Source organism: Synchiropus splendidus, chromosome 19 (assembly GCF_027744825.2).
Source record: "Synchiropus splendidus isolate RoL2022-P1 chromosome 19, RoL_Sspl_1.0, whole genome shotgun sequence".
In the NCBI taxonomy this organism is placed as follows: Eukaryota; Metazoa; Chordata; class Actinopteri; order Syngnathiformes; family Callionymidae; genus Synchiropus; species Synchiropus splendidus.
Genome location: NC_071352.1, coordinates 5,422,477 through 5,444,029, shown reverse-complemented (window position 1 = coordinate 5,444,029; position 21,553 = coordinate 5,422,477). Strand labels below are relative to the sequence as shown.

Genomic DNA, 21,553 nt, shown 5'->3' with positions numbered 1-21,553 from the left:
TCCCCGCACCCAGTGGTCCACACATGGGGGGCTATTTGGAATTAAAATTTGTTTTTTGCTCTCTCGCCCCGACGCACAATGCTCCATGCGGTCCCACGCTCTTAAATATCACACACGACTATGTTGGAGGGAAAAGATAGATCCATTACGTACACTAGTTACAACAGCAACTATTGGATTCAATCATCTCTATAACTTTGTCTCCAAATAAAACGTATAAACTGGACCATGAATCTCACATGAAACTGAACAAACATGTCATGTTACCAGTTCAATAAAATAAATGCTCAAATGTATTCAAAATGTTTAACTGAGTGCAAAATGAAAATGAAATGGAAAAATTGAATGTGAAAGACAAAGACCTGATTCCATGGCTGTGGATGAGAGGCGGAGTCGTCCTCACAAACATGGCTGTCATGTGTAAATATGTCTCTATTTCCCTGTAGAGGGAGGGCTATGCAAACCTTCTCTGACATAAACGCTGGCTCAGAAATGTGAGCTGGGAATATAGGAGTCCCTGAAACTCATGCGACAGAGAGCAATCATGATCTTCTGCTGGTTCATCTGCATAGTTGGTTTTCATGGTGAGACTTGATTGAGACAAACACACCACTGTTTTTCTTGCTTGTTGTTGATGCTGATTATTGATTCCAGGAGTCTGGTCTGAGATCAGACTGGACCAGAGTTCCTCTGAGGTGAAGAGACCTGGAGACACAGTCAAACTCTCCTGTGTCACCTCGGGGTATAATATGTCAGCCTACTATCATCACTGGGTGAGACAAAAGCCGGGAGAAAGTCTGGAGTGGATTGGGTGGATTCATCCTTCAAAACTCACAACAAAATATGCCAGCACCTTTGAGGGTCGCTTCATTATGACTCAAGACGTCCCGAGCAGCACTCAGTATCTGCAACTCAACCGTCTGACCGCAGAAGACTCTGCAGTTTATTTCTGTACATTACACAGTGTGTAAAAACACAGGACACGCTGCACAACAACCTCCACAGCTGCCAGCACTGCAGTGGAGGAACCACTGATCTGGTCATGGTGCAACCTGAGGATCCCCTTAAGGCGCCTTGACAGCCCCTCATGAGCACAGCGCCAACACAGAAATAACACTACTGATAATAAAAATGAAAAGATACATAAAGTCACCTAAATAAACCATTCCAACATTTAGGATCATTGAGGACTGGGGTCCTCCTGAGGAACAGGATTGTTTAACGCTGCTTCAGTCATGAAAAAAAACCCAACTTGATACCACTCAGTCACTTCATGATCACTCAGGCACAACATTAAAAATGGATGTCAGCCAATCATCCTGGTACACGATAACATTTGTCACTGTGGCGAAACGTCCACACCATCATCAGCATGAACACACACATACAGCGAGAGTGATCGGGAGAAATCAACACCACAATCACACTCCTGGTGGTGGTTCAATAAAAAAATACAGTTATAACTTCGGTATATGAGTCAATGCCAGAATTTAGTACTGTCTTGATATTTATCTAATAAAAACAAAACAAATATGTTGTAACCAGGATGTGACATCACTGATGTGGTGTCTCATCGCTGCAGCCTTGTGTGCACAATTAATTTCCATCGGACAATTCTAATATATGAAAAAAGGTTTTCAATAAATTTAAATTCTAAACAAATTCAGAGGGATTCGACAGCTTCATATTTTAGGTTTTGCAACTGTCTGCTTTCTGTTCCACAAAAACAGTCATTCAAATATGCCATGCAAATACTTAACAGCTGTAAAATGCCTTTAATGTTTTGATGTACATGTTTTGATGTACATGTACAACATTCATTCATTCATCGAACCAGAGTTTCAACCAGGTCTGCCAAACATTTACATGAGATCACTGTCAGTTTTGGCAGGAAACTTACAAGAAAACGTTCAATTATAAATCTGCTGGCTGTATATTTTTGCATTTATAGCTGCATTTATAAAGCCATCTTCTACATGCAGCATGAAGTACTAAGCTCTGTATTTGTAGAATTGAACATTTTCTAAACCCTTCAAGCTCAGGTTTCCAGCTCATGTTTCATAGAGGGAGAATATTTATTTTCATATGAAAAGTCCATCAGATACAAAGTCAAAGGGATGATAGAGTACACCATGGTTGCTGATATATTTAAAGATTAGAAGATGTAAAACTGGAGGATATAAATTGAGCTTTAAAAATGATTCCATTTCGGGGTGTAACCATTATTCGGCTCAGGTTTTTGTACGAGGCTATAGCACTGTGAGGCTGGGCCACAGTGATATATGCTCGTACAAAAACCTGCCGTGGTTGAGCTGCAGCTGCTCACAGACATGAGGGACGGAACGGACCTAACAATGTATAGGATGCAGCGCTTCCATGGTTGTCTGTTTTTTCAGACGCCATAAAGGCACCGAATGTTTTTCCGTTCTGCCATGCGACAGTGGCAACGGCGACATTACCCTGACCTGCCTGGCCACTGGCTTTACTCCGTCCTCACTGACCTTTGCATGGACCAAAGGAGACACGGCCATTACAGACATCATCCAGTATCTGACCATCCAGAACCGCAATGATTTTACTGGGATCAGTCAAGTGAAAGTGCGCAGACAGGACTGGGACAGCAAAGAGTATTTTTACTGCAAAACAACCCACAATGAAAAAAAAAGGAATGACTTTTTTCCAAAAACAAGGTGATCTTTGATTATTACTTTTTACCTCAAATCATCATATTTGTAACTAGTTTTAACGGTAAAATCCGACTGTGATTTATAGTTTTTAAAATACATCTAGAACTAACTGTAAGGCTGCTAAAATGTACGGTCATAGTTGTGAATAATAACAATACATTTTTTATTCAAGCAAAGAGGAAACTTCACAGACAAAAGTGGGCAAAAGAGAAGAAATGTGTGTGGATGAACATGAAGAAAATTTATTGATATTTATTCTGGTTCTTACATAATATACATGCTTCCTAAATGTAACTTCTGTGATCAGGAAATTATAAAAATAATCTGTAAGAACAAGTATTAATACTATCATTTAATTGTCTAAAATGCTCATTCATCTCTGTTGTAATTTAAATAATTTAAAACACTATTATAAACATTGGTTGCAACATCTCCTCACTCCCATGGCGTCATATATTAACATTGGGAAAGTGGCCTTTTGCGTTGAAAGAAGGCAGCCTTCAGTGTCGCACGTTGGCAGCGCGACACATGAAAAACATGGTTGGCTTTAGGGTACGCAATGGGATGGCACTCCGTTCATTCTACATTCAACAATGTGTCACATTGTATTTACTGACCATCAAACATCCTAGCGTTTTAGTCACAGTGACTTTCAGTACCATCACTCAGAAGGAGAGGCACATAAGGGGCCATGAAGAACAACTGACATCGTGTCTCCCCGTCTCCCCGCACCCAGTGGTCCACACATGGGGGGCTATTTGGAATTAAAATTTGTTTTTTGCTCTCTCGCCCCGACGCACAATGCTCCATGCGGTCCCACGCTCTTAAATATCACACACGACTATGTTGGAGGGAAAAGATAGATCCATTACGTACACTAGTTACAACAGCAACTATTGGATTCAATCATCTCTATAACTTTGTCTCCAAATAAAACGTATAAACTGGACCATGAATCTCACATGAAACTGAACAAACATGTCATGTTACCAGTTCAATAAAATAAATGCTCAAATGTATTCAAAATGTTTAACTGAGTGCAAAATGAAAATGAAATGGAAAAATTGAATGTGAAAGACAAAGGCCTGATTCCATGGCTGTGGATGAGAGGCGGAGTCGTCCTCACAAACATGGCTGTCATGTGTAAATATGTCTCTATTTCCCTGTAGAGGGAGGGCTATGCAAACCTTCTCTGACATAAACGCTGGTTCAGAAATGTGAGCTGGGAATATAGGAGTCCCTGAAACTCATGCGACAGAGAGCAATCATGATCTTCTGCTGGTTCATCTGCATAGTTGGTTTTCATGGTGAGACTTGATTGAGACAAACACACCTCTGTTTTTCTTGCTTGTTGTTGATGCTGATTATTGATTCCAGGAGTCTGGTCTGAGATCAGACTGGACCAGAGTTCCTCTGAGGTGAAGAGACCTGGAGACACAGTCAAACTCTCCTGTGTCACCTCGGGGTATAATATGTCAGCCTACGATCATCACTGGGTGAGACAAAAGCCGGGAGAAAGTCTGGAGTGGATTGGGTGGATTCATCCTTCAAAACTCACAACAAAATATGCCAGCACCTTTGAGGGTCGCTTCATTATGACTCCAGACGTCCCGAGCAGCACTCTGTATCTGCAGCTCAACCGTCTGACCACAGAAGACTCTGCAGTTTATTTCTGTATATTACACAGTGTGTAAAAACACAGGACACGCTGCACAACAACCTCCACAGCTGCCAGCACTGCAGTGGAGGAACCACTGATCTGGTCATGGTGCAACCTGAGGATCCCCTTAAGGCGCCTTGACAGCCCCTCATGAGCACAGCGCCAACACAGAAATAACACTACTGATAATAAAAATGAAAAGATACATAAAGTCACCTAAATAAACCATTCCAACATTTAGGATCATTGAGGACTGGGGTCCTCCTGAGGAACAGGATTGTTTAACGCTGCTTCAGTCATGAAAAAAAAAAAAACTTGATACCACTCAGTCACTTCATGATCACTCAGGCACAACATTAAAAATGGATGTCAGCCAATCATCCTGGTACACGATAACATTTGTCACTGTGGCGAAACGTCCACACCATCATCAGCATGAACACACACATACAGTGAGAGTGATCAGGAGAAATCAACACCACAATCACACTCCTGGTGGTGGTTCAATAAAGAAATACAGTTATAACTTCGGTATATGAGTCAATGCCAGAATTTAGTACTGTCTTGATATTTATCTAATAAAAACAAAACAAATATGTTGTAACCAGGATGTGACATCACTGATGTGGTGTCTCATCGCTGCAGCCTTGTGTGCACAATTAATTTCCATCGGACAATTCTAATATATGAAAAAAGGTTTTCAATAAATTTAAATTCTAAACAAATTCAAAGGGATTCGACAGCTTCATATTTTAGGTTTTGCAACTGTCTGCCTTCTGTTCCACAAAAACAGTCATTCAAATATGCCATGCAAATACTTAACAGCTGTAAAATACCTTTAATGTTTTGATGTACATGTTTTGATGTACATGTACAACATTCATTCATTCATCTAACCAGAGTTTCAACCAGGTCTACCAAACATTTACATGAGATCACTGTCAGTTTTGGCAGGAAACTTACAAGAAAACGTTCAATTATAAATCTGCTGGCTGTATATTTTTGCATTTATAGCTGCATTTATAAAGCCATCTTCTACATGCAGCATGAAGTACTAAGCTCTGTATTTGTAGAATTGAACATTTTCTAAACCCTTCAAGCTCAGGTTTCCAGCTCATGTTTCATAGAGGGAGAATATTTATTTTCATATGAAAAGTCCATCAGATACAAAGTCAAAGGGATGATAGAGTACACCATGGTTGCTGATATATTTAAAGATTAGAAGATGTAAAACTGGAGGATATAAATTGAGCTTTAAAAATGATTCCATTTCGGGGTGTAACCATTATTCGGCTCAGGTTTTTGTACGAGGCTATAACACTGTGAGGCTGGGCCACAGTGATATATGCTCGTACAAAAACCTGCCGTGGTTGAGCTGCAGCTGCTCACAGACATGAGGGACGGAACGGACCTAACAATGTATAGGATGCAGCGCTTCCATGGTTGTCTGTTTTTTCAGACGCCATAAAGGCACCGACTGTTTTTCCCGTTCTGCCATGCGACAGTGGCAACGGGGACATTACCCTGACCTGCCTGGCCACTGGCTTTACTCCGTCCTCACTGACCTTTGCATGGACCAAAGGAGACACGGCCATTACAGACATCATCCAGTATCTGACCATCCAGAACCGCAATGATTTTACTGGGATCAGTCAAGTGAAAGTACGCAGACCGGACTGGGACAGCAAAGAGTATTTTTACTGCAAAACAACCCACAATGAAAAAAAAGGAATGACTTTTTTCCAAAAACAAGGTGATTTTTGATTATTACTTTTTACCTCAAATCATCATATTTGTAACTAGTTTTAACGGTAAAATCCGACTGTGATATATAGTTTTTAAAATACATCTAGAACTAACTGTAAGGCTGCTAAAATGTACGGTCATAGTTGTGAATAATAACAATACATTTTTTATTCAAGCAAAGAGGAAACTTCACAGACAAAAGTGGGCAAAAGAGAAGAAATGTGTGTGGATGAACATGAAGAAAATTTATTGATATTTATTCTGGTTCTTACATAATATACATGCTTCCTAAATGTAACTTCTGTGATCAGGAAATTATAAAAATAATCTGTAAGAACAAGTATTAATACTATCATTTAATTGTCTAAAATGCTCATTCATCTCTGTTGTAATTTAAATAATTTAAAACACTATTATAAACATTGGTTGCAACATCTCCTCACTCCCATGGCGTCATATATTAACATTGGGAAAGTGGCCTTTTGCGTTGAAAGAAGGCAGCCTTCAGTGTCGCACGTTGGCAGCGCGACACATGAAAAACATGGTTGGCTTTAGGGTACGCAATGGGATGGCACTCCGTTCATTCTACATTCAACAATGTGTCACATTGTATTTACTGACCATCAAACATCCTAGCGTTTTAGTCACAGTGACTTTCAGTACCATCACTCAGAAGGAGAGGCACATAAGGGGCCATGAAGAACAACTGACATCGTGTCTCCCCGTCTCCCCGCACCCAGTGGTCCACACATGGGGGGCTATTTGGAATTAAAATTTGTTTTTTGCTCTCTCGCCCCGACGCACAATGCTCCATGCGGTCCCACGCTCTTAAATATCACACACGACTATGTTGGAGGGAAAAGATAGATCCATTACGTACACTAGTTACAACAGCAACTATTGGATTCAATCATCTCTATAACTTTGTCTCCAAATAAAACGTATAAACTGGACCATGAATCTCACATGAAACTGAACAAACATGTCATGTTACCAGTTCAATAAAATAAATGCTCAAATGTATTCAAAATGTTTAACTGAGTGCAAAATGAAAATGAAATGGAAAAATTGAATGTGAAAGACAAAGACCTGATTCCATGGCTGTGGATGAGAGGCGGAGTCGTCCTCACAAACATGGCTGTCATGTGTAAATATGTCTCTATTTCCCTGTAGAGGGAGGGCTATGCAAACCTTCTCTGACATAAACGCTGGCTCAGAAATGTGAGCTGGGAATATAGGAGTCCCTGAAACTCATGCGACAGAGAGCAATCATGATCTTCTGCTGGTTCATCTGCATAGTTGGTTTTCATGGTGAGACTTGATTGAGACAAACACACCACTGTTTTTCTTGCTTGTTGTTGATGCTGATTATTGATTCCAGGAGTCTGGTCAGAGATCAGACTGGACCAGAGTTCCTCTGAGGTGAAGAGGCCTGGAGACACAGTCAAACTCTCCTGTGTCACCTCGGGGTATAATATGTCAGCCTACTATCATAACTGGATAAGACAGAAGCCTGGTGAAGGTCTGGAGTGGATTGGGTGGATTCATCCTTCAAAACTCACAACAAAATATGCCAGCACCTTTGAGGGTCGCTTCATTATGACTCAAGACGTCCCGAGCAGCACTGTGTATCTGCAGCTCAACCGTCTGACCACAGAAGACTCTGCAGTTTATTTCTGTATATTACACAGTGTGTAAAAACACAGGACACGCTGCACAACAACCTCCACAGCTGCCAGCACTGCAGTGGAGGAACCACTGATCTGGTCATGGTGCAACCTGAGGATCCCCTTAAGGCGCCTTGACAGTCCCTCATGAGCACAGCGCCAACACAGAAATAACACTACTGATAATAAAAATGAAAAGATACATAAAGTCACCTAAATAAACCATTCCAACATTTAGGATCATTGAGGACTGGGGTCCTCCTGAGGAACAGGATTGTTTAACGCTGCTTCAGTCATGAAAAAAAAAAAAAACTTGATACCACTCAGTCACTTCATGATCACTCAGGCACAACATTAAAAATGGATGTCAGCCAATCATCCTGGTACACGATAACATTTGTCACTGTGGCAAAACGTCCACACCATCATCAGCATGAACACACACATACAGTGAGAGTGATCGGGAGACATCAACACCACAATCACACTCCTGGTGGTGGTTCAATAAAGAAATACAGTTATAACTTCGGTATATGAGTCAATGCCAGAATTTAGTACTGTCTTGATATTTATCTAATAAAAACAAAACAAATATGTTGTAACCAGGATGTGACATCACTGATGTGGTGTCTCATCGCTGCAGCCTTGTGTGCACAATTAATTTCCATCGGACAATTCTAATATATGAAAAAAGGTTTTCAATAAATTTAAATTCTAAACAAATTCAGAGGGATTCGACAGCTTCATATTTTAGGTTTTGCAACTGTCTGCTTTCTGTTCCACAAAAACAGTCATTCAAATATGCCATGCAAATACTTAACAGCTGTAAAATACCTTTAATGTTTTGATGTACATGTTTTGATGTACATGTACAACATTCATTCATTCATCTAACCAGAGTTTCAACCAGGTCTACCAAACATTTACATGAGATCACTGTCAGTTTTGGCAGGAAAGAAAACGTTCAGTTCAATTATAAATCTGCTGGCTGTATATTTTTGCATTTATAGCTGCATTTATAAAGCCATCTTCTACATGCAGCATGAAGTACTAAGCTCTGTATTTGTAGAATTGAACATTTTCTAAACCCTTCAAGCTCAGGTTTCTAGCTCATGTTTCATAGAGGGAGAATATTTATTTTCATATGAAAAGTCCATCAGATACAAAGTCAAAGGGATGATAGAGTACACCATGGTTGCTGATATATTTAAAGATTAGAAGATGTAAAACTGGAGGATATAAATTGAGTTTTAAAAATGATCCCATTTCGGGGTGTAACCATTATTCGGCTCAGGTTTTTGTACGAGGCTATAACACTGTGAGGTTGGGCCACAGTGATATATGCTCGTACAAAAACCTGCCGTGGTTGAGCTGCAGCTGCTCACAGACATGAGGGACGGAACGGACCTAACAATGTATAGGATGCAGCGCTTCCATGACTCCTGCAAAGTAAGTTGTGCTTGCTGATTCATCATGACATATGAAGCAACTGCACCATCAGATAAGTGGCAGTGGTCCAGGAGCTCAGATATTCTCCTCACAGGATTTCACCTAAAGAACAAACTCAATCCATTGTTTTTCCTCATGATAGAGAACTGGGTCTTTGGGCCCCTTCAAATGTCTCCTGGCACGTTTGTCGAAGATTAGAAACGCATGGTGACTTTGACTACGCTTTACATGAAGAGTCATAATCCTGTGGTCATCTTGACAGATGTACCAATTGGTGGTTGCAATTAAAAACAAATCACACTAAACCTCCAAGAAAAACAGCAGGACGGTGCATGCCACCTTTCGCCTGATGCTGGTGGAAAGAGATCTGCCACTCCATGAACCAGGAGCGCCAATGTAAGCCTGTCAATTTTAACCTTCAGACTGATCATGACATATAGTTACAAAAACAACGCAGAATTTTTACAATACATTAGTATATTTGGATGATGCGACTCACGTTGACACATTCTGGATGGAATTACTCTACCAATGGCACTCAATGGCCCACAGGAGACCTAAAATAATTTTCTTTCGCTGTGGAAACTTCTTGGGTGCAAGTCATTCATATAGCAAATACTCAAAGTAGAGACACTACTTCTAGTCATGGAGAAGACCTCGCCCCCTCAGCAAGAAGCAAATATACAGTTCCATTTTCATCACACGTCGGCATTGTACTGCAATAAATCTATCTTTTGAAAGACCAGGAAAACTGGGTCACTCAGACTCTGATAGGGTGTTATTCTGAGACTGTAAACAACAGTGTAGCTGCTCCAAGAAACATCTGAGACCAGACCAAGACCACAGCAGTCCATATTTCTACATAATGAACTTCTGCTTTTTTGATGAATTAGAAGCAGCTTCTTGTCGTAACTTACATTCTTACAGAGTAGATCAGAAAATATATCGAGAAAATGGAATGGCGTTAAAAGAGAAAGTGGAAAGGTTTTTTCCACTGACATGAACTCAAGTCTTCCACTGTGTAGCTACTGGGGACGAGGCACAACTGTAACAGTCACATCAGGTAAGAAAATCCCTAAATTCTTTAAACAAAAGTAAGATTGATTGTTTCCCAAATGAGCAACATTAAGCAAAATATTTTTTGTTTGTTTTTTTGTTTGCAGTGACTTGATTAATATTGTTTGTGGTTATAACTCGTTTTAAAGTTGTTGAACGCATGTCAAACACAGTTGTCTGTGTTTTTTTCAGACGCCATAAAGGCACCGACTGTTTTTCCCGTTCTGCCATGCGACACTGGCAGTGGAGACATTACCCTGACCTGCCTGGCCACTGGCTTTACTCCGTCCTCACTGACCTTTGCATGGACCAAAGGAGACACGGCCATTACAGACATCATCCAGTATCCGACCATCCAGAACCGCAATGATTTTACCGGGATCAGTCAAGTGAAAGTGCGCAGACAGGACTGGGACAGCAAAGAGTATTTTTACTGCAAAACAACCCACAATGGAGAAGAAGATATTAAGTCTTTCCAAAGACAAGGTGATTTTTCATTTTCTCATATTTAAACCAAACTTTGACAGTAAATTCCAACTGTGATATATTGTTTTTAAAACAGATTTGTCAGGCTGATGGTCATGGTCATAGCTGTATAATAATGATACATTTTTTATTTAATGAGAAAACTTAAAACTTAATAAGAGAATGAATATGTGTAGGATGAACATAAAGAACATTTATTGATCTTTATTTTGGTTCTTACATTATGTAAGTCGATAAACATGCTTCTGAAATGTAGCCTCTGTATAAGGGAAATCAATAGCAGGAAAATGCACTATTAAGGTAGTTAAGCGAAGATGCATGTATGTACAGTATGTATGTATGTATGTATGTATATATCTTTAAGAATATGTCCATTAATCTCTGTTCTAATTGAAATAATTTAAAGCACTGAAGACATTATATTAATTCCACTTTCATGAACACCATGAAGATCAAATAACTTGTCTAGAAGCTATTTCCACAACAGCAACAAATTAACCTGCTAACGTAATGAAAAAAGATGTTGTAATGTTAAACTAAACGTACAAATATTGTGCTGAGTTAATCTCATAAATCTGAAAAAACTGAAACTAAAAATAAACAATAAAATAAAATAAACAATATGATACATTGAGAAGTTAAGGCTGATGTAAAATCATGTTATTATGACTATGAAAATGAATTTTAAATCAAATTATAATATGTATGGTATCACTCATCACATTAATTAAAAAGTATGTGTATTCGCAACATAATAGCATGTAATTAATCATAATATAGTACCAATTTGCGTTTGACTATGTTTGCCCTGGAATGGTCACTGAAAGTTCAGTGTAAACAGCTTAAATAATAGCAGCTTAAATCAAATAGTTAATAAGTGCGTAATTATCTTCATAATAGTTCATCTATGCTCCCCAATCAGAAGTGTGACCATTAAAATGATATGAAATGAGAAAATATCTAAACAAAAATAACACTCATATGTCTACTTTGTGGAGCTTCAAAGTTTCAAAGTGGCAGAATGAAGCTTAATTTGTTCCAGTGTTTAAATAACAACGCTAAAGAAACAGCTTGTACTGTATCTGAATCTGAATTTAAAGACACAAGACCATGAGTGGATGAAAGAAAGTGCTGATGTTGTCTGTCATACTGGACCCATGTGAAGATAAGGCTGTAGTGAGCATGTGTCTCCCTGCTCTCCGAGACAAGATCATTCAGCTGTTGATCTCTGCAAATTTTTTCTTCTTTTTCTGCTTTTACTGACCCCTAGTGCTGGTAATTAACATCTACTCATGTTCCATCTGTGTGTCTGAACAGTCCAAGTAGATGCAGAAGCAACTCTTCAGACTGTGGGAGACTCTGAACCCACCTGCCCTGAACTGAACGTGTTGTCATCCGCTTCTGCATATGCGAATAAATCCTGCTTTTGCTTTTGTCTGTCTTTCAGAGGTGTTTTATAACCTGCCAACTCTTAAACTGGTGGCCTCCTCTCAGGCCTCCTCTCACGAGGCTTTCTTCGCCTGCTTTGCCAATGACTTTTCGCCAAACACTTTCGAGTTTAAGTGGCTGAAGGACGACGCAGAAATCACCTCCAGCAAAACCGAGATCACCACTGCCTCCAAAGTCAAAGACAGGCAAGACGGGAAGGTGTACAGTGCAGCCAGTTTCCTCACCGTTGAATCCAGCGAGTGGTCTGGCAACGCAAAGTTCACCTGCGAGTTTAAGGGAAAAGGTGAAATCGGAGATCAGTATGTGAACGCATCAGTGACTCACATGGCCGCTTCCCCAATTGGTGAGTAAATCCTGCCTTTTAGTGTGAGCCATAACATACTGCTATTGTGATTGTCGCTCTTGTGCAGCAAGCCTGGGCTGCGATGGGGGAGCCTGGAAATGGGTTCGGCCCATCACAAGAGAGTGACTTGTCTTTACAGTTCATAGTCCCTTATTAAGTCTCTGCCTTGACCTAATCCTACTCCTGTTGTAACAGCTCATACTGCAACTTGAAGATGTAGCCTTGTCTCACAAGTGAATGTGTTTTTGGGATCTGGAACCTCTCAGTACGCCTTGGTCAGAAGTTAACTGTTTATCAAATGCGTCACACAGCGAATGACTGTCGCGAGAAGGAGCAGAGAGATCTGCACATCGAGATCATCCCCCCAGAGCCGGAGAACTTGTTAATTCAAAAGAAAGGAAGCTTAATCTGTGATGTCTATATCAACAAGAAGGGCGTGACACACATTTTCTGGAAGGACATGGCCGGTTACTCTGTCAGGCCTGAGCAAGATAAAACTGGAAAAATAAGCCTCCCTATGGACATCACCTTTGACGAGTGGACAGCAGGGGTCCACCACACCTGTGTTGTCCAGCATTCTGAGCTGCCGGAACTGACAAAGGAATACACAAAACGGGCTGGTAAGAAAACTCATCCTGTTACGCTCAAGATATAGGTCTTCTAACATGGAACGATGTGTGCTATCTTTCAGAAAAACAAAATCGACCAGCGGTTTTCATGTTCCCTCCAGTAGAGCAAAGTCAAACAGGCATGGTGACCCTGACTTGCTTTGTCAAAGACTTCTTCCCCGAGGATATCATTATTACTTGGCTCGTCGACGACGTGCCAGCAGATCCGGCCTTCTACCAGTCAAGCACCACCAAACCGGTCCTAAACAATGGCTTGTATTCGGCCTACTCCCAATTGTCTTTCAATGTTGACCAGTGGAACAGCAGCGGCGTGGAATATAGCTGTGTTGTTTACCACGAATCTGTGGTCAACACTACAAAATCCATCGTCAGGTCCATTGGGTCCAAATCATTCGAAAAAGTCAACATGGTCAACCTCAACATGAACCTAGCTGATCGGTGCAAGACCCAGTAGATGTTCTGTTGTGGTGTCTGCTGTATGTCGTTCCATGTTTGCTGCTTTTGACATGATGTTGTCTTTACCTTTTTAATGCAAATCAAAATAAAAAAAAAATAATAAAAAGTCCTTATGTATGTTGCTTTGTGAAGTCTTTACTAAAAGCTGTGTGTCCAGTTTGTGTGCTCTGTCACCAGTGAAAACACTGTATGTTTAGACCAAACTAGCTACATAACAGTATCTTCTGTGACTCGTCCATATGTACATTTGTTTTGTGCTTCCTCAACTGAGTCTTGCACCCATGCCAAACTGTTAAATCATGGAAATGCTGTCCAAATTCGGCTGAAATTGACATTCAACATAGTCTTTCATAAGCAACTTTGGGTCACCAGCCTTCTATTACATCTTAAAAGTAACTTTGCTTTGCGTTTAGAAAGGAAACCGCCATACCAAACTACTTTTTTCATAATACCAAAATGCATTTCTTTCAATGATGTCAACTTACAGTCTTACTCTGTAGACAAAAACATACTATATATCTAACCAGAGAAAACCCAGTTAAGATGTGTTTATGTTCTTTTTTCCCTCAAAAATCAAGCTCTCATTTTGAATGAGTTCACAAGAGAAAATCGTACTACTTTCTTAAAAAGAAAGGCACTGTCTGGTATTTGTAGTATACTACGTCATTGTATGGATAGATTTGACAAAACATATGACAGCCACTTCATCACATCTCAGAACTGCAGTGCTGTTTTCATGCAACACTTTATTTAGTTGAATTTGAAAATTTGACTTTCATTTAAAAAATAACATTGCTAGAATTTAAAGGTTATTTTGATGGGTTTAAATTTTGCTGTGCCATATCCGACCATGTCACCAACTTAAATTTGTGTTATTATACTAAAATGACATGAATCATGCCATTGCTGACCATGTGAGTGAGTTGAATACCTATTGATATATATATGTAAAACTGATGAAGATTCTTCATGTATATACTCACCATGTTTTGTATATGACTGTCTCCTCAGATTTCCTGTTTGTGGACTGCAATGTAAATGCTCCACAGCAAGATCACTTGGGCAGGACTGCATTTACCTTCATCCTCCTCTTCCTCATCACCCTCATGTTCAGCATCGGCACCATTGTGATAAAGGTAAGTTTCTACTATAATAAATAATGATGAAATCATTTGTTGAATTAATGTTATAGAACGATTCAAAATGGACATGAATATAATCAATTTTCTTCCACAAAGAATTTAGAGGACAAAGGAAGTAGTTGATGTCTTAGTACAAAAAACGTGTTAAAGCGTTATAAAAATAATATATATATATATACAATATAATAAAATAAAAATAGGAAGCTGCATGAGAGCAACATCAGTCACAAAAGCATTTTATGACTGATATATCTGGCATTTTTCCACTATTATTCAACATTAAATGCATCCAAACAAGAAATGAAAGCTGATCGTCATGCATTAAATGGTATCTTAACGTCTTAACCTCTTCTCTGACTTAAGAAATGCCAATCAATATGGATGACTGCATTCATAAAATATTTCTGACACTTTTCCATCTTGATTCACAGGTGAAATGACACCACACGATGGTTTGAAAACTATTTTGTAAGACTTGATACCATGTTTGTTTTGTCACAAAAGATTCACAAGATTTATGAGATGATCATTGTTTTGCATGTGGTTTTTGTGTTTCTGTGTCTACATATAACCTTTATAAAACCTTTTTTAAATATAAATGCAGTATTGATGAATGGCTTTCTCTCCCCTGCAAACCATGTGAATATCTATTTTGTATCTGACCTGACAATAAATGTGCTATTATTTTGCATTTTGTTCTGCAGCACCTGGAATAAACGAAGCATGATCAGCCAAAAACGATGGTCGTCTTTAAGTATTTTAAAACCTGACACTAGAACTGATACCCCTCTGGTCAGTGTCAGATATGAATGTCATACTTTTTGAAGGGGATGTGAAATATTTAAATGTGCACTGTGCTTCTGTCTCACGCCTCGCACCTGCAGCCTGTTCTGCACTGTAGCTCCTGGCTCTCTTTCACTTCTCTATGAAACATCACTTTCCCTTTGAGCGAGCTACAGCCTTATCGTCACTACTATTTAAGTGTAGCGGTGCAACTGCGCCATCTAGCATAAACTCAGAGATACCACACTTAGAATAGGGAGGCAAGGTAAGAGGAGATCATTTCAAAATCTCAACATCATATGTGAGATGTACTGATGATTCAATCTCATCCACAGAAGAAAGGATTCTCCCTCCAAGAATCACATTGCTTCCTATTAGGGAAGGAAAATCTGACAACTCTGCTGTCCGGCTTCTGTGCACACTGAGCGACTTCTTTCCAAACACACTGAGTGTCGAGTGGCAACGAGACGGACAACAACTCTCAGATGTGAAGGTGGTCGAAAAGAAGTATCAAAGTGTTGGTGGTCACCCAAAAACCTTCAGTCTGAGCAGTGAGATTGAGCCAGATATGTCAAAGTGGAACAATGGTTCAACATTTACCTGCATATCAACCCAAAAAAAACAAGAATTCAAGGAGACAGCAAGTATCTGTGGAAGTAAGTAGACAAAGCATTTTCAGTCGTGGCAGAATCGCTGCAGTAATCATACTAAATAAAAAGTAATTTGGTTGTATATTCGTAGCAATGTGAAAGAACATATGAGTCAGCCACAGCACCACAGCGGTTCTTTCAAGCAGGATACAATGAAGCATCAACGAAGTGCACTAACATGTGAATAACTATCTTCTTGCAGCACACAGAGATGCTTCTCCTACAATTCATGTGCAGATCCCCAGCTTTCAGACAGGAATGACGGGGTATTCTGATGTGACTGCGACATGCTCAGTTCAGACCACCTTAGCAGTCACTGTGATCTGGATGATGGATGGCAAGCAACCCATGAGCAACCAAGTGAGCCAGGCGACCAACTCAAGCCATGTCATAAGTAACCTGTCTGTTTCCATTGATGGCTGGAGAGACCTGAAGCAGCTGAAATGTGTTGCAAACCATCCCTGCTTCACCATGAAAGAAGAAACTGTTACTGTAGCAGGTACCACTCCATCAGTGGAGATCAGACGATCCCTCTCAGATTTCCTAAAAGGAGATGCTGCTGTGCTGGAGTGTGCAGTCAATGGACTCTCCTCCATCGACGCTTACATCTCTATCAAGGCCAATGGACTTGAGATAGCCGACAAACAGTTTCTAAACCTTCCTCAGTCTTCAGATCTCCACTCAATCACCAGACGTTTCAAAGTGTCAGAAGGCCACTGGGACAGGAGCTCAACGTTCACCTGCTCTGTGAATCAAGGCTTCTCTGACAGCTTCCATTCAGAACCCACTGGCAGAATCTTTGGTGAGAGCCGACCTCCTTCCTTCCAATTCAATTCATTCAAACGTTCATGTGAATCTACGACTTCTCCTGCCTCCCAGAGGACCCATCAGTGGAGCTCCTTCTAGTTCCCAGCGCAGAGTCAGGACCCCAGAGGCTCTTCTGCACTGGACAAGGCTTCAACCCACACATCAAATGGTTCAGCAATTCTCAGGAAAAACAACCCTCAACCTATGACATCAGTGTCTGCTCAGATGGACGTATGAAAGTGACCAGTGAAGTGCGCATCATCCAAACTGAGTGGGAATCAGGAGAGACCTTCACATGTGAAGTGGCTGATAAGTCTCTGAGCAAAACAAACAAGTCCACCGTCAGCATCTGCTCAGGTACATTAAAAAGTTGACACAAAATAAAACACCAATAGTACAGGGTCTTTGCTGAGCCTTAGTAATGGCTGTTCTTTACAGTAAATAATCTAAAATCTTGGCAGCCTCAGAAACGAATGCATCTGATTGAATTCTAATGTTTCCCAGTGACCCCGCCATCAAGCCAGCTTGTTGGTGTGTATGTGTGGGGACCATCACAACAGGAGAACGACAACCAGGGCCCAGTCATGGTCACTTGCCTTCTAGCAGGTTATGAGCTCAATGGTTTTTCCATCACCTGGAAAGTAGATGGTTCTGACCTTTCTCACAAGTCCAAACTGGAGCCACCAGTGAAGCACAGGAATGGGACGGTGACTCAGCAAAGCTTCCTCAATGTGTCCAAGGTGAAGTGGGACGCACATAAACAGGTGTCCTGCAAAGCAAAACACAAATGTTCCACTGAAGGCCATGAGGAGTTCATCAGCAAGTCCAAAGGTAAGAATCCAGGAAAATCATAGAGCAAATGTTATCGCTGTAAAATAATAACAGCTGTGGGCTTCTTTCTATCCCCTCCAAGATTTGCGTCCACCAACAGTGACAATAATCCCACCTTCTCCCTCCGAGCTGTCGGAAATCATCCCACTTGTTTGCCAAGTTTCTGGATTTTTCCCACCTGACATTCTGGTGTATTGGGAGAAAGATGGGGAAAGAGCTCCGCTCACTGCCTTCACCAACAGTCCAGCATGGAGATACACAGCCACAGATACTTATACAGTGATCAGCAGATTCAATGCATCAAGAGCTGAAGACCATGAATCCAACTACTCATGTGTTGCCAGACATGACTCATCACGGAAGCCGTCTAGAGACTCCATAAGGGACATCTTTGGTGAGACGTTCTTATCGATCATGTGCTACAATTCTTTATTGAATAAATAACTTATCTGTAAATACACTCAACTGATAACTCGTCTTATTCTTAGACAAAATACAGTTCTATAACAGTTGGAGTTGGGCCCTCTAGCGACGTATTTGAAAATTGAAAGTTAAAGTGTGTGATCCATGAAACAGTCATTTTAATTCCGAATTTGCCAAAAAACTAAAACCCATGTCTCACTTAGATCCCGACGAATTAGATCCTGCATCTACAGTTTCATTCTAGCCACCATAATTGTGTTCACTAGTTTTGTTGTAACATCATCATGATTATCTCCCTTTTCCCTCAACGTCCCAGCGTCACTCAGCCACACCAAGCCGACAGCTGCCCTGCTACAAGGGCCTGGAGAGCTTGTATGCTTGGTGTCTGGCTTCAGTCCAGCATCTATTGACATCACTTGGACATATGACGGCACCAAAGAACTTCTGGGATTCAATACAAGTGAACCTATCCGAGGCCCTGATGGAAAATACAGCATCCAAAGTCGACTGCGCCTCTCACCGGCTTACTGGCTACCTGGCGCTGTTCACACCTGCAAGGTGGAACATGTGACCAGCACTTTAGTCCTGAATGTGTCCAGACCAGGTACCTTTGTCCGTCCGCTACATTGTCAAATAAGCTGCAAGTCATTTACCCAAGTGTGTGTCCACAGCGACCATGCAGGATTGTGACTTCATGGATGGACTTGCTAATCTGGTTGTAAGTCAAGACCTGGGAGGGGAAGCCTGGTACACGTCTCTGGCCTTCCTCATTCTTTTTATCCTCTCTACCATCTATGCAGTCGTCACCACTATAATAAAGGTAGGACTTCAGTCCATAGCTCCCAAATAACCCTGAATCAAAGTGGATATTGTTCCGGAACTATTCTGGCTGCAAATTATATTCTGTTAGGCTTAAAAATACAAGTCAACAAACAGCTTCTATGATGCAGCAAAGTTGCAGTTGAATCTTCATTTTAACTTCAATGAATTGTTATTTTGCAAGCAAAATTACAAAAACACCACAAAAACGAAAACACATCCAATACATATATAATGTGTGTGTTTTTTTCTTTTCAGATCATATGATGGCATCAGCTCCTCTGTCAAATAAACCACTGATGTTTTTAAAGTAGGAAAATAGCAATTCATATGGAGAGTTGTTGTGAATAGAAAAATTGGAATTTTAGAATACATCGGACTTGAATTATTGTATCTGTGAAGATGTAATCTCATTTACCAGTAGACATTTTCTTTCAACCCTTTTTTCACTTCTTTTATGAGAGTGATCGAATAATTGTTCTAATTTTGCCATGCGTGTTTAAGGCTTTAATTGTGTTTGCCGAGTTACGTTTTGGAACATGCAAAATTACAAAAATACAAGTTTGTCTTTTGTTTTGCTTTGGTAAATAATATTTTTGGAAAATAAAGTCTCATTTCAGCTTTTTAAGTGTCTGTATATCAAGTGTTTCCTCTTTGTGCTTCTGGACACCACTGCAGGATGTTCCTCTCAATAAGTCAAAACCGAGCTTGTCTTCTGGACATAAAAACTGTGAGCTGGTGAATGAGAAATCAGAAATTTAGTCCGTCTTATTGAGACCCAGCAAAAGTTAAGGTAGACCGAACAGATTGGGACGGTGCTCCTTAGTCAAACTTGAATTAAAACGTTCGACAAAGGCAGCTGTAATGTTATATTAATGGCACCTCAGACAATATCAATCAACCACTTATAGCCCAAACTGTCCACAAGAGTGTGACAAAGCACAGCAGGAGATGTCTGCCGTCCTCATGAGCGAGAGCAGCGTCTGGAACGGGTCTGGAAACGTTTCCACACAAACTCTTCCGTCTTTAAATATGCTTATAGAAACATATTTATACTCAGTCTTGGACTCAGGGTAGTGAACATACATGTGTTCATGGTGGGTTTGTTGGAATTCCACATCTGGGAGGGATGACACTGACTCACTATTGGCCACATCTGCAGTGATCTGGCACGGCTTGCGCAGTGATTGGCTGAAGACATGTGATTGTCAGCCAAAATCTGTGACGCTGTTGCTGGGATGGAGACACGGCAGGCTGCTGCCAGTCTCAGAGCCATGGGGCCTGGAGCAGGGAGGCAGGGCGTCGTGCCCAGCAGGCAGCCAGAGAGCGTCTCCCTGTCTAGTACAACCATGCACTCCTGTACTAAAACACCCCTTGGGAGAACCCATTACTGCTGTTTCCATTCAGGGACCAACTCAACTGATATTGATGAATAGACTCTTATATCAGGGAGCAATATAAATTAATACAGTGTGAGCACAAGCCCAGTGGTTGTTCTCTCTTCAGGAACGTTTAAACACAGTCAACCTAAAATCATTGTTTCATATTACTATGTTTATTTGATGGGTGCCATCAAATAAAGACAGTAAATCTTTCCGCAGCAAGAGAGAGTGAACTAGCCCATGTGACATGATCACAATCATGTTTTGACCTTTCTGCAAGCGACATCTCCATCTACCCATTATGTATTTACAGGTGCCTTCATGAGCCCTTCGGCTTTCACATTTAAGGTTTACCTAATTTTGATCAAAACAGAAAAGCAGACAAAGGCACCTACCACTAGGGACTAAAGAGGAAAAAAGACACACAAAAAGAAGAAGATGATGATCATGTCACTAACATTCCACTAACACATAACATTCACTACATCTACTTCAACAGGCAAGGCTTGTAAGGCTGTAATTGTAGATTCATTGTTGTTCTTTAAGAACTTGTTAGTATCTCCTTGAAAAACCAATGATGGAAAACGCTCGTGAAAAAAACGTCTTTTTTCCAGTCTGAACAAACTTAGTCCTTCAGGCTGGATTTTTAACAGTGTATTATTAAAACACTCTCAAACACGTAAACAATTTTTCCAGGTTGCGAGATAAGTGCTGCACTGTTGCTACAAGGACAAGTACATCTTGCTGCTGATACCATTCTACCTCTGATGGCGCTGGACTCAAAATATATCTGGCATCAGGAATCTATGAAGACATAAAAATAACAGAATAAATTGAAATAAAGATGATTATTATCACAGCAGTGATGTTTTTTTTTTTTTTTTGTCTTACTGCAACGTTGCCATTGGGCAGTCAGGCATCAATCAGCACCACAGACAGCTCCACAGTTATCAATACAGTGCAATGATCACTGAACTGTCTAAGACAGACAAAACTGAATAGCAGATCAATTGCAGTACATTTACGGGAGCATTAGTGAGGGAGGTGCGTACACGCCTTTATGATAATTGAAAATCAAGATTTAGGGC

General features: G+C 40.5%; 2 protein-coding genes and 1 gene segment (V, D, J or C); 2 read left to right on the top strand and 1 right to left on the bottom strand.

Annotated features, from left to right (window-relative positions):
• Positions 1–21,553, bottom strand: part of zgc:103625 (methyltransferase-like 26 B) — a 52,278-nt gene that overhangs the window by 11,647 nt on the left and 19,078 nt on the right. The window contains exon 7 of the mRNA XM_053851397.1: positions 17,667–17,779. The gene's annotated coding sequence lies outside the window, so the exon portion shown is untranslated. The remainder of the gene's footprint in view (positions 1–17,666; positions 17,780–21,553) is intronic.
• LOC128751364 (immunoglobulin heavy variable 1-46-like) lies at positions 3,929–6,111 on the top strand. The segment is given in 3 exon segments: positions 3,929–3,994; positions 4,065–4,361; positions 5,807–6,111. Coding segments are annotated over 3 exon segments (660 nt in total).
• Positions 9,828–19,679, top strand: LOC128751363 (uncharacterized). Its single transcript, XM_053852331.1, has 14 exons — positions 9,828–10,272; positions 10,458–10,751; positions 12,199–12,543; positions 12,855–13,163; positions 13,235–13,622; positions 14,640–14,764; positions 15,889–16,209; positions 16,406–17,005; positions 17,083–17,367; positions 17,515–17,841; positions 17,924–18,235; positions 18,581–18,868; positions 18,936–19,084; positions 19,342–19,679. The coding sequence occupies exons 1-14, from the start codon at positions 10,209–10,211 to the stop codon at positions 19,348–19,350; spliced, it is 3,816 nt and encodes a 1,271-aa protein (XP_053708306.1). The 5' UTR covers positions 9,828–10,208; the 3' UTR covers positions 19,351–19,679.